The sequence below is a fragment of the Myotis davidii genome, unplaced genomic scaffold (genome assembly GCF_000327345.1).
Source record: "Myotis davidii unplaced genomic scaffold, ASM32734v1 scaffold223, whole genome shotgun sequence".
NCBI classification, from domain to species: Eukaryota; Metazoa; Chordata; class Mammalia; order Chiroptera; family Vespertilionidae; genus Myotis; species Myotis davidii.
Window position 1 is genome coordinate 2,799,694 of NW_006294609.1, and position 12,058 is coordinate 2,811,751.

The window sequence follows — 12,058 nt, forward strand, 5'->3', positions numbered from 1 at the left end:
GAAGGTTCTGGTTCTGCTCTGAGCCCGTCACCAGGTGGCGAGTTAAGACAGGTCAGGACAACCCACCCGTGATGTGGCCTGACCTCCGAGTCCCTGCCATGGGCCACAGCGTCCAAAGCCAGGGACAGGGTCCTCGGTCAGGACCCAGGTTGGGGGTGGGGGGAGGGGGGAGAGGAAGGGGGGGCCCGGGCAGGTGTGACTTCTAAACTGGGGCTCTGATTGGCTGCATGACTCATGCATGAGACACTCCTGATGTTGCCTCCCCGAGGTAGGGTGGCCTCAATACCTGCCCACAGCACCCCCTGGTGCCTAATGATGGCAGCTGGCACGGCCATGGGAGACCCCAGCTCCTGTGTGCAAGGAGCTTACGGTGTCCTGTTTCCACGTCAGGGCCGCACAGTCGTGCGGGAGGCCAAGCAGGGGCTGAGGGACATTCTCACCATCAACTGGATTTTACTCTTTATTACAATGTTACCAAAACCACACGGTGTTGTTCGTGATCCGAATTTTTTTTATTTTTACTTTCTGAAATGGAACCATTGTACATTGTACAAACCATATCTACTGATGGAATAAATAAGTGAAAAATTATACTGCTGTACAACACACCGAAAAAAAAAAATCGTAAAGAGAAAACAACAACAAAAAATCAGGTAACGTGAAAAAAAGGTCTTTATACCTCTAACCAGGTCCTTGGCGGTAATGAATGTGCCAGGCCACGGCGTCATCGGTGGAAATGGGAGGTCACCACCCGCGGCGTCAGCCGACTGCCTTCCAGGGTAAGGGTGTAAGTGCCAGCACTTTGTGGAATGTGTAGCCACAGCTTCCCCAGCTTCTGGGGGGTCGGGTTTGCCCTGGGAGCCCTTTAGGCCATGGGGCCTGGTGTCCGCGGAAGGCATTCGCTTAGGGCCCCGTCCTGGCTGGGCCAGCTGCAAGGTGGGAGAGGGCGTGGCGCGGGGCGGGCAGGGGGACAGCGGCTCCGGGGAGCGGGCTGCTGGGAAGGAAGCACATCTGGATTTTGCAGTCTCCTCTGGACCAGCATCAAATGCGGGGCTCGCTGGCACATCGCCTGGCGTGGCCGTGGCCGCGGTGGGGCCAGGTGGCTCCCAGGCCACCGGCCCACCCCTACCTTCAGGCACTTCAGAAAAAAATGAATGACCGCCTCGGTGTCGTGGACGGCGTCCTCATTCCCCACCGCGTGGACTCGCCTGGCCTGTCCGCGGGGCCGGCAGCGGGCGCAGGGGACCCTGGCCGATGGACATGCGTGTGCAAGTGTGTGCGTGACTCCTTCAGCTGTCGTGGTCGTCACCTCTCGGTTCCCCCAAAAAAAGAGCAGGAAATAAACATCCCAATTCGTCTTTCATCAAAATGGAGTTTTGCTGCAAAGGAAAAGGTGATTCAAACCCTTCAGGATGTGGAGGTAAAGCCGCCTGGAGTGCTGAGAGGTAACGCGGAGAAAGAGCAGCTGTTCTGGCCGTTCTGCGGAGACGGACCGCCTGAGGGCGGGAAACTGATAAGATTTTTTTTTTTTTTAAGACAGAAATCTTTCGGCCACCACCGCTCACTTCAACATTGAGATCTCCAGAGTTCGCGTGTTTGTTTCCCCTGATCTCAGGAGACGTGTTTGCATGAGGTATTTGAGATTCAGGAACATTTTGATTCTCCTTGAAGAGCAGGAAATGGATGGGCTCCCTCACAAAAAAAAAACGCAAGTCAGAGCCCCACCCTCAGAAACTCTTAGAAAGTGGAATCTGGCAGATACTTCCCACGGTGGTCAGGACAGAGATCCCCACGTCAAAGGTGGTACCTGAATATGCACCAGTTCGCAAAATAAAACAAAACAGGAAACAACCAACAAAACCTCGCAACCCTTCCTCCCCCCACCCCCCCACCCCCACACACAGCTCAAAGGGAGTTGGAACTCCAGTGCAGGAAAGAAAGCTTGGGAACAGGGCTAGGGTCTGAGGAGTCCATAGAGGAATGAAGAGCTACCAGGCCTCAGAACCAAGCACTCCGGCAGCTGGTCCGAGGGGGCAGCTGCATTTTAGTGAGAAGCAGCTGCCCCAGGCGGGCAGGGATGGAGGCAGGGATTCGATTGCCCCTTCTTGGAGGGCAAAGCTTTCCAGCTCCTTGGTGCCTCCCTTCTGGCCTTCCAGGCTGCACCATCAAGGCCCGCTCCTTGGGGGGACCGACCGCAGGGTCCCCTGGGAATAAGACAGGATCCGTCTGTTGGCTCGGTGGTGTCAGGAACATTATGCAGAAGCAAGTGGGTTTCCTGGGTCGCAATCTTGACCCCCTTCCCCTGGGTGGGGCTTAGAGGGCCTGGGGGAGGCAGAGGGCAGCCGATTACTGTGGATTTGAAATCCTTTGAGAACATCAGCTACTCCTGCCGCTTGCTCCCGGCCTCCGCGGCCTTTCTGTCACCGCGAGACGATCCTGCAGTCAGCCACAGAAGCCACCCCGTCTTCGGAGGCGTGGGAGGAGGCGGTATGGTGGGGGCAGAGGGTGGAAGTGGCAGAATGATCTAGGGGCTCTGTGTGTCCATTTGGGCCACTTGGAAACGCCAGGTTCAGATGTCCCGAGGAAGTGAGCGTATCGGGTGGCCAGAGCTCGGGGACAGTGCCCTAACACCTGAGACTCCTCGGACCAGACCGTGGAGGCTGGGCAGGTGGCCGAAGGTCCTACTCCTCTGCAGCCCCGGGCTCTCCCCGTCCCTGCCTGCTCTGTTCCCACTGAAGTCCTGGGGCAGGGAGGATCGTGACATGAGGGCCGGCCGGCCGGGGCAGTGGCAGCCTCAACAAAGCCGAGAGGGCGCTTTGCAAAGGGAGATGCAAAACAACTGGGAAAACATGCCGGAGGTCACCTCAAGGGCACAAGGCACACAAAAACAAAGCGGGAGGAGTCGGTGGGACAGTGAAAAGCCCCGAAACGTGAATTCCTGATGGGCACCACCCTCAGATAGCTTATGTCGTCAGAGAGAGAAGTGGGGCGAAAAACAATACAGCAGCAACGCAAATGTAATCTTGGCTTCAGAGACAGTGTCTGACACTCCTGAGCTGTCGACCCACCTCCACAAGGGCAGTCACTTCAAGATTCGAGGGTTTTGCTTCACAGCAGAAAGTTCTTCAGTGTCTGAGAAGTCACGCCGTTCTAGGTTCTCGTGGATTTGCACTTGGTAAACTTGGGAAAGTCAGTCGTTCTAACCCGAGGGCTCGCTCGGGGAAGTCGTAGAAGTAAGCCTGCTGATGGATCTCCCGGGAAACGCGGACCGGAGCCTGAGCCCCGAACGTCTACATCTCTTCGGAGTTTTGTTGCGACGTCTCCAGTTTCATCTTTTTAGAGGGCGGCCCTCCTTCCAAATCCTTGGGGGAAGAGGAAGGAAAGAGAACAGCAGGTTAACAGGCCAGGAGATCCGTTCAGGGCAGCTGGGAGGTTCGAGGTCAGCCCGGGAAGGAACTGAGGGCAGGACCCGATGGCCGGTGAGCATGGACTTCCGGAGGTTTGCACACTTGCAGGGAACCTCAAACCCAAACTCCTCCTGAGTCTCCGGAACCGCGAGTCGCCTCGGTCCTGGTCCTGCTTGTCCCCGTCACACTGACCTCCCTCTGCGCCCTCCCCCGGTGCCCCTAGGCTCTCCCTCAGTCCACCCCTCCTGGAAAAGGTGTCCCCCCATTATCTGTCCTCCAACCTGTGAGTAACCACCAGGTGATTCTGAAGTTCACTTCTCCGAGCTCCGTGCCTAGACCAGCCTGGCCACGCTAACAATTGCTCCCAGGGGCCCAGCACAGGTGCCCGGCCCAGGCGAGCGCTTGGCATTGGTTAAGTGTGCCCAGGTATGTTGCCGTGGGGAGAGGGTCTGTGGTTGTCACCAAATTCCCAAGAGTCCCTGACTCAAAAACAGGTTCAACGGTCGCTCTCCCACCCCCTGCCTTGACGGTCCCACCCCATCTCCAACCTCACCTGTCACTTGAGAACAACTTTTTTTAAAAAAAGTTGAATTTATTAGGGTGACACTGGTTAATGAAATTATATAGGGTTCAGGGGTACATTTCCATAAGACATCATCTGTATATTGCATTTGTGTTCACCACCTGAGACCGGCTTTTTTTTTTTTTAAAATTTCAAAGAGGAAGGCAGAGGGAGAGAAACTTCAACGATGAGAGAGAATCATTGATCGGCTGCCTCCTGCACTCCTCCTACTGGGGATCGAACCTGCAACCCAGGCATGTGCCTTGACCAGGAATGGAACCAGTGAGCCACATGGGCCGGGCACCAACTCTTGACTTCGCCCATCCCCTACCTGTTGGGGGTGCTGACATCTTCCTGGGATAAAGGGGGACGATGCCCGGGAGTCCCCCCTTTCTCTCCACACTCCCACACCCAGTCTAACAGCAAGTCCCATCAACTCCATCTCCAAAGACCCTTGAGCCCGCCCGCCTCTCCCTCTGCCTAGCGCCCTGTCCACACCTGAGCTGCCACCAGCTCTCGCCCGAATGACAGCTTCCCTGCACAGCCTTCGACATAGCCTAGGAGCTCCTCTCAAAACAGAAGTCAGCCCAGCCAATGCGGCCCAGTGGTTGAGCGACGACCTTAGGAACCAGAGGTTACAGTCACATTCCCGGTCAGGCTCCATCCCCAGGAGGGGGCGTTTAGGAGGCAGCCAACCAGTGATTCTTTCTCACCATTGATGTTTCTATCGCTCTCTCCCTTCCTCTCTGAAATCAGTAAAACTACATTTAAAAGAATAAAAATAAAACAGTAACGGCTAAACTTCCAGATCAAGCTGTTTGCTTCACTGCAACGCTTCCTCCGTCCTGCTCGCAAGCCTGGCAGCCCTGCGGGCGAGGATGCGTGTCCGTGTGGGCACGGAAACGGTGGAGGCGGCCCCAGTTCAGGACTGGGCCCCTGGGGATGGGAGTGGGGGTGACATGAAAGACCCCTGTACTGTTCAGACATCGGGGGAGTAGGGGACAGGCCCCAGCACTCGATGCTCCCCCCCGCAACCCCCAGAGTGTGGGTCTATGTTTCAAACCAACCTTCCCTCCACTGAGTTCCAGAGGTCAGGAGACCCCGGCCGACACTGTGGTTTCGCAAACTATACAAGAGGCTTTGAAGGTGATTTTTCATCAGTGGGCTCATGCTAGGCCTGAGACTCTGTGACCTGCTTTTCTCAGTTCACATGGTGAGAATATTTCTTCATTCTTCCTCTGTACCTGGGTCAATCGTGCCCGCTCCCACCACCCCCACCCTGCCTTTTTAGTTTTTTTAAATCTTCACCCGAGGATATTTTTCCATTGGTTTTTAGGGCCCGGGCCGGGGAGGAGCCTGCAACCAAGGTACATGCCCTTGACCGGAATCGAATCTGGGACCCTTCAGCCCTCAGGCTTCAGATAGAGGAAGGGAGAGGGAGAGAGAGAAACATCAATGATGAATCATTGATCGGCTGCCCCTGCACGCCCTCTACGGGGGATCCAGCCCACGACCCAGGCATGTACCCCAACTGGAATTGAACCCTGAGCTCCTGGTTCATGGGTCGATGCTTAAACACCAAGCCATGCTGGCTGGCCTCAACTGTGCCCTTTTTATTTTTACTTATTTTTTTAAAATATATTTTTATTGATTTCAGAGAGGAAGGGAGAGGGGGAGAGAGACAGAAACATCAATGATGAGAAAGAATCATTGATTGGCTGCCTCCTGCACACCCCCTATTGGGGATCGAGCCCGCAACCCAGGCATGTGCCCTTGACCGGAATTGAATCTGGGACCCTCCAGTCCACAGAGAAAGGCTCTATCCACTGAGCCAAACTGGCTAGGGCAGTGCCCTTTTTAACAACTGTATGGCAGACTGTTTTATACACAACCCTAGATTTATTTAAATTGATCCCTTTAGACCAGGGGTCCTCAAACTTTTTAAACAGGGGGACAGTTCACTGTCCCTCAGACCGTTGGAGGGCCGGACTATAGTTAAAAAACAAACAAACTTTGAACAAATTCCTATGCACACTGCACATATCTTATTTTGAAGTAAAAAAACAAAACGGGAACAAATACAATATTTGTATTTGCATGTGGCCCGCGGGCCGTAGTTTGAGGACCCCTGCTTTAGACAAACTTCCTGCCACTGCAAACATCTTCCATCCACACTCCCTCTAGGCCTCTGGGCATTTGGAGGGTGTCCTATAGCACGAAAGGGAGGTGCAGACCCAAGGGTGCGTAGGTGCTCGAGTTGAGAGGAGCGTCCCCTGGGAAGCCTGGTTCAAGGCTGCACACCAGGCAGACCAGGTCCTGCCCTTTCCCCCGTTTCTGCGGCTACACGTCAGTTCATCCCCAGGTGCCGGAAACGATTCAGCACCGTGGCAACGGTGTTATCTGTTGACGCTGGGATACCACTGAGTCCCCCTTCTTTTAAATGAGCACAGAGGGTTGACAGTGAGAGTCATCACGGTCGCCGAGGCAACACGGAGGCATCTTCTGTGTCCAGCTCCACTCTGTGTTACCCACGTTCTCTCATCTCATCAAACCCCAGCCCCAAGGCAGCTCTGCGACCCCATTTTGGCAGCTGGAGACACTGAAGCCGACGTCTGTGTGTGCTGACAGAGCTGGGACTCGCACCCGGGACGTTTGTTCCTATCCCCCGGGCCACTTGCTTCTGCACCGATTCAGACCAGATTCTGACCAACCGTGATGACCCAGAGAGGAGTCTGGGCATGGGGAGCATGCTCAGTTGCAAAATACTTTCAAAGATTATTTTATCCGGCGCTGAGGATTCTGAAGACCCATCTCCCCAGCCCTAAAGGCAGGTGACTGGCTCACTGAGAGCAGGCACTGCTTTTGTGGGAACAAAGTGACGAAGCTGAGGACCCTTCCCCTTCCTACCCCTGCCCGTGTCTCGCCCTTCACCGCAGCCCCGGCGCCCAGGGCGGGACACAGCGGGGAGCTCACCAAGGCAAGAAAGTTCCGATCGTCCAACAAGAAAGGCAAAACAAAAGAACAAAACACCTTTCAACACACCCCCGGCACCCTAATGGGCGCCCGGCCGACCTGGCTGCCCCTCTGAGGCCTCGCTCGGGGTACCTGAGAGATGGAGGGCGTCTCTGCCGCTAGGGCCGCTTCTCCAGATGGCGGCCGCTCAGCTTTCTCTGAGCTGTTCACGGCGTTTTCCACGGAAGACTGCGAGTTCTGCTCGTCAGAAGCATCTGCGGGTAAAGCAAGACGGCAGAAGCTGTTTTTAGACACGTGATTTGCGGGGCCAGATGGAACAATTACTAAAAATACCTGGGAACGGGGTCGTTTGGTGGCTCGGCGGTCTGTCAGGGCTACCATACGCTGGGAGGGTTGGGGAGACTCTGGCGTATTTTTTAGAGATGCTTTAAGTATCCAGGCCACAGGCTGGCCCTGTAACCTCCAACCCTTTCCTGCACACCCATTACCTGCCAAATGTCCCTAGAGGGCACCTTAAAAAAAAAAAAAAAAAAAAAAAAAAAGCAGCTACAGGCTGTGCCGCGTGCAGCCGGCGCCCTCTGCTGGCCACAGCGCGCTCCAACCACCATGGCTGCGGACTCCTCCCTCTTCCCAGCACAGAGCCTGCATTCTCCACTGGGGAGCACACGCAGAGGGGACTGCCCCCTGGTAAACATTTCTCTTAATAATATGGGTATTTTTTTTTTCTTCTGATGGTCAGAGCCATGACTGAGCTTTGCAAGAAGCAGAAAATACAGAAAAAAAAACCCACCTAGTTGAAATCGCCAATGATTTCACACCACCCACAGCCACCACCACCCCAGCAACATTTTAGAGGATCTAGTCCCATCTTCCCAGATGTTTCCCCCTGCACGCCCATGATGCTCCTCTCTCCCCGAATGGGGCTCACACAGCATTGTGGGAGATTTGCCATGCCTGTAAAAATTCTCTAAGTACAAGAGCATACAAGATGGCTGCATGGCATTCTGTCACTGATTGCTTCTTTCATGAATCCTGTTTCGTCCGTTATTTGGGCTCTTTCTTATGCGTTAGTCTCCCTGCTCCCCAACCACGTCCCTTTAGCAGAAGAAAGGTGCAGGACATAGCAGGTTGTGGTGCGGCTTTGGAGGAGGAGGTGCCTGCTCTGCCTGAAGCTTATTTGGGGCACAAAGCAGGAGAGCTCACGGGGGGCGGGGTGGGGAGAGGGGGTACATAGCACCAACACCCCCCCCCCCCGCAGCGTCCCACTCTGCTGGCTCTCAGGGTCCCAGTAACATGTCACCTGGCTTTTTAAACGTACACTAAAAGAGCCCGGATCCACACTCATGTTATATTTTATTTCATAACTAGAGGCCCAGTGCACAAATTCGTGTGGCGGTGGCGGGTAAGGGGAGTCTGGCCAGCCCAGCCCCAATCGGTGGATCGGGGCGGTCAGGGGTGGGGCTGGCTGGGGGGTGGGGCTGCAAGAGGTTGGCCAGCCGGCCTTACCCCCAGATGGATCGGGCCGGTTTGCTGGCCACAAGTGGGCGTCACAGTGACCGGCGTTCTGGTTGTTATGGTGTTGCGGTCGCTGGCTTTTTATACATAGAGATATGTGTTTGCTTTAGCAGACATTTTCCATTGTAACTGTCCTCCTCTCCGACCACAGTCCCGCCCTACCCTGTGGAGTGAGCTCTGTGAGTGGAGCGGGGAGCGGGGTCGCAGACGTAGGCGTAGAAACCAGGCAGGAGGCTGGGGGCCCGGAGGCACGCTGACCCTGGCCTGGCCTGAGCGCTCAGTGTGGGAACGGGCCTTGGAGCTCGGGCGCATTCATGGGCTCGGCACAGCGGCCTGATTCTCTCAGCGGAACGGGACTGGAACTCACCCAGGGGAAATTATTTTCCTGGGGCCTAAATTTAGTCCAGGGAGCTTGAACATGATGTCATTCCCTGAACTCACTCAGCAGTAAACAAGTTCAAAGCAAGGTCGACAGCTGGCGACCAACGGCTTTGTCCCACAGGCAGCGTGCGCCCACCTGGGGAGGCTGTGTGTGGGGTGGCCCTGGCAGCCCTTGGCAGTGGGCAGGTGGGCCTGGCCCGCTGTGAGGGGCCTTAGAACTCAGCCCTAGAACAAGTTGATTTACTTCTTATGAGTTGAATGAAGAATTTGTAGTTAAAAGCATCGTCTGAGTACTTCTTGATTCTGGCGCCCCGCTTGGGGCGGGTGTGGGTGGGGGGGGGGGGGGGGGGGGGGGGGGGGGGGGGGGTGAAGATGGCAGCTATGAAAGGAGGTCTTAACCTGGGATCGGATTCCTGCAATGGGCCCTCTAAAGGGAGACGCAGGCCCCGGCCAGGCAGCTCAGTTGGTTAGAGAAAGCAGGACGGGGAAGCAGCCAGGATGTGGATAGTGATCATGAATCTGCACTTGGTTTTTATCATAATACTAGTGGCCCGGTGCACGGTTCGTGCACATTGAAAGGAAATTACTTGGGAGAAAGATTCATGTGGCGCCCTCCCAATGGCTCACCAGGGCCTTCCTAACGCCAGGCTCGGCCGAGCATTCTGCTCTCTCGCTTACTTTCCTGTAGTGACCCGACAAGAGAGGCAACTTTTATTTGTCTCGTCTCATAAACAAGGAAACAGGAAGGCGTGTAGGAGTGGACACGGTCAGCCCAAGGCCACACAGCTGGCAAGCGCCGGCCCAGATGTGACCAGCTCGTCCTGTGTTCACGCGCCCTGGCTCGTGACCATGCGGCGGACTGTGGGAGGGGACTCGCCGCCCAGCACCCAGTGAGGAGCAACGGCACAGCAGGGACCCGGGAAAGAGCAAATTTTAAAAAGTACGGTTTCTATTGAGTGGGTATGGCTTTCATTCATATCATCGTAAAGTCAACTCATTTGTAAATCAGGGCCCATCTATATGTGAACATTTTCATTTAAACGGGGTCCAGACACCTCAACATAAACAAACACAGACCCATGTAAACACACTTCCACGTCCTCCACAGTCAGACCACTTCTTAACGCCTCCTCCACTCCCCCCTGGTGCAGCGCCACCCTCTCTCACCTGGACGATGGCAGCAACCCTGCCGCCGCCCCCATGTTCACAGCAACCAAAGTCCAAGGGATCCTTCAGATCCCGGCGCACAAGCTCCCACTGGCTCCCAGCGCACTCGGCATGAAGTCAGGGTCCTCTAAGTGGCCTTCTGAACCCTGCACACGCCAGGCCCCGCCTCCTCGGGGGTCTCACTGTCTGAGCCCCTCGCCCCGCCCGCTCTCCTCCAGCCACACTGAGCATGCTCCTGCCTCAGGACCTTTGCACGGCTTCCCTCTGCTCGCAGTGCTCGCCCAGTTATCCCAGGCAGCTTCCTCCCTCGCCTGATGAGTCTCAAATGCTGGGTGAGGCTTCCCTGGACCAGCGATTTAAAATCACAATATCCCCCATAAAGGGGCCAGACTCCCCATCCCCCTTTCTTACTTTGTCATTCTCCAGAACACTTACTTTCCAGATGCTAGACTGTGTGATTTTTAAATTGCCCCCCAAGAACAGGAGCCCCAGGCATCACCTTTCTTCTGGGGCCGGTGCATGGCAGGGTCTCCTTAAAGGCCCGTTATCGCCCTGGCTGGTTTGGCTCCGTGGCTAGAGCCTTGGCCTGCAGACTGAAGGGTGCCGGGTTCAGTTCTGGTCGAGGACACATGCCTGGGTTGCAGGCTTAACCCCCTGGGGGGGCGGGGCGTGCAGGAGGCAGCCAATCAAACCCCTGGGGGGGGGGGGCGCGTGCAGGAGGCAGCCAATCAATGATTCTCTCTCATCATCGATGTTTCTATTTCTCTCTCCCTCTCCCTTCCTCTCTGAAATCAATACAAATATATTAAAGAAGAGGAGAAAAAGACCTGCCATCGCCTGCCTGGACAGAAGGCCGGACTGTGCGGATGGGGAGAGAAAAGAAGAGGAAAACAAGACCTGCCATCGCCTGCCCGGACAGAAGGCCGGACTGTGCGGATGGGGAGAGACCCCTGAGCCCAGCCCTAAGGGCACATACCTTCGGCCCCAGGGAGCTCCTTGCCCTCGGCCGGCGCCTCATCGGCCTTGGTGTTGGTGCCCTCGCAGGGCACGGAGGGGTTGGGCTCCGGCGCGGGGCTGGAGTTGCTGCTGTTCTCCTGTTTGATGGGGGAGGCGTCCGCTATGGAGCTCTGGTTGCTGTTGTCATCTGGGTGGGGGAACAGAAGCACAGGTGAACTCCCGCAGCTGCTGGGGACGGCGGGTGGGGGGCTCAGCTTCCCCACGCCTCACTGCCCACAGGACGCTGTCCCAGGCAAGGGGACACTCGCCCCTCCGGAACCTCCGAGCTGGCACACCCAGTGCCCCCGCCCCCCCCACCCCACGGGCTCCGGGAGCCCTGTGTTTGGAGGCAGCCAGCCACAGAGGCCTGGCACATTTTAAGTCTCTGGGGGCGTCTGAGGCCTGGTCCTGGGTGAGGAGACCAGACATCGTGTGTGCTTGGCTCGGAAGTAACACGGAGGCCGAAGCGCAGTGCATGGGGCGGCGCTGCCGACATGTTTCATCCGGTCTGATCGCGCCTCTAACCAACTCCCACTTGATCCGAAACAAAAGGGAGAGAAAAGCTACCCCACAAAGTGGGATATTCCACCGGACAGCCGGCCAGGCTCTGCCAGTCAATACCATGAAGGGGGAGAAGGATCAGGGAAGATTATTGTAGATGAAAAAGAAATTTAAGCGCTCTAACAGCTAAACATGATCTGAGAACATTATTTAAATCCTGTGTTGGACGTGCCAGTTGGTAAGAGACGTTGGGGGATGACTGGGGAATTTGAATACAGCTTAAGTCTAAAAGACATTAGGAATTATTCTTAATTTTGTTAGGGTTGATGGTACACCGGGCACACAGCATACCAATGTCATTCATTAGTGACGCGTGCTTAAATGTTCAGGTACAGACTTAAATATCAAGAGGAAGGGAAATTTACTTTAAAATGCTCTAGCCCTGCCCAGTGTGGCTCAGTTGGTTGGGTGCAGTCCTGTGCACCAGGAGGTCGCCAGTTCGATTCCCAGTCAGGGCATATGCCCAGGTTGCAGGCTCAATCTCGCCTGTGTGTGT

At 55.7% G+C, this 12,058-nt stretch overlaps 1 protein-coding gene across 1 annotated transcript in view; it reads right to left on the bottom strand.

Annotated features, from left to right (window-relative positions):
- Nucleotides 1–493: 493 nt before the first annotated feature.
- Nucleotides 494–12,058, bottom strand: part of BCL7A (B-cell CLL/lymphoma 7A) — a 15,683-nt gene continuing 4,118 nt past the window's right edge. The window contains exons 3-5 of the mRNA XM_006768984.2: nt 10,982–11,149; nt 7,075–7,196; nt 494–3,362 (exon numbers count right to left, since the gene is read on the bottom strand). Of these exons, the coding sequence (XP_006769047.1) occupies nt 3,291–3,362; nt 7,075–7,196; nt 10,982–11,149 (362 nt within the window). The 3' untranslated portion in view covers nt 494–3,290. The remainder of the gene's footprint in view (nt 3,363–7,074; nt 7,197–10,981; nt 11,150–12,058) is intronic.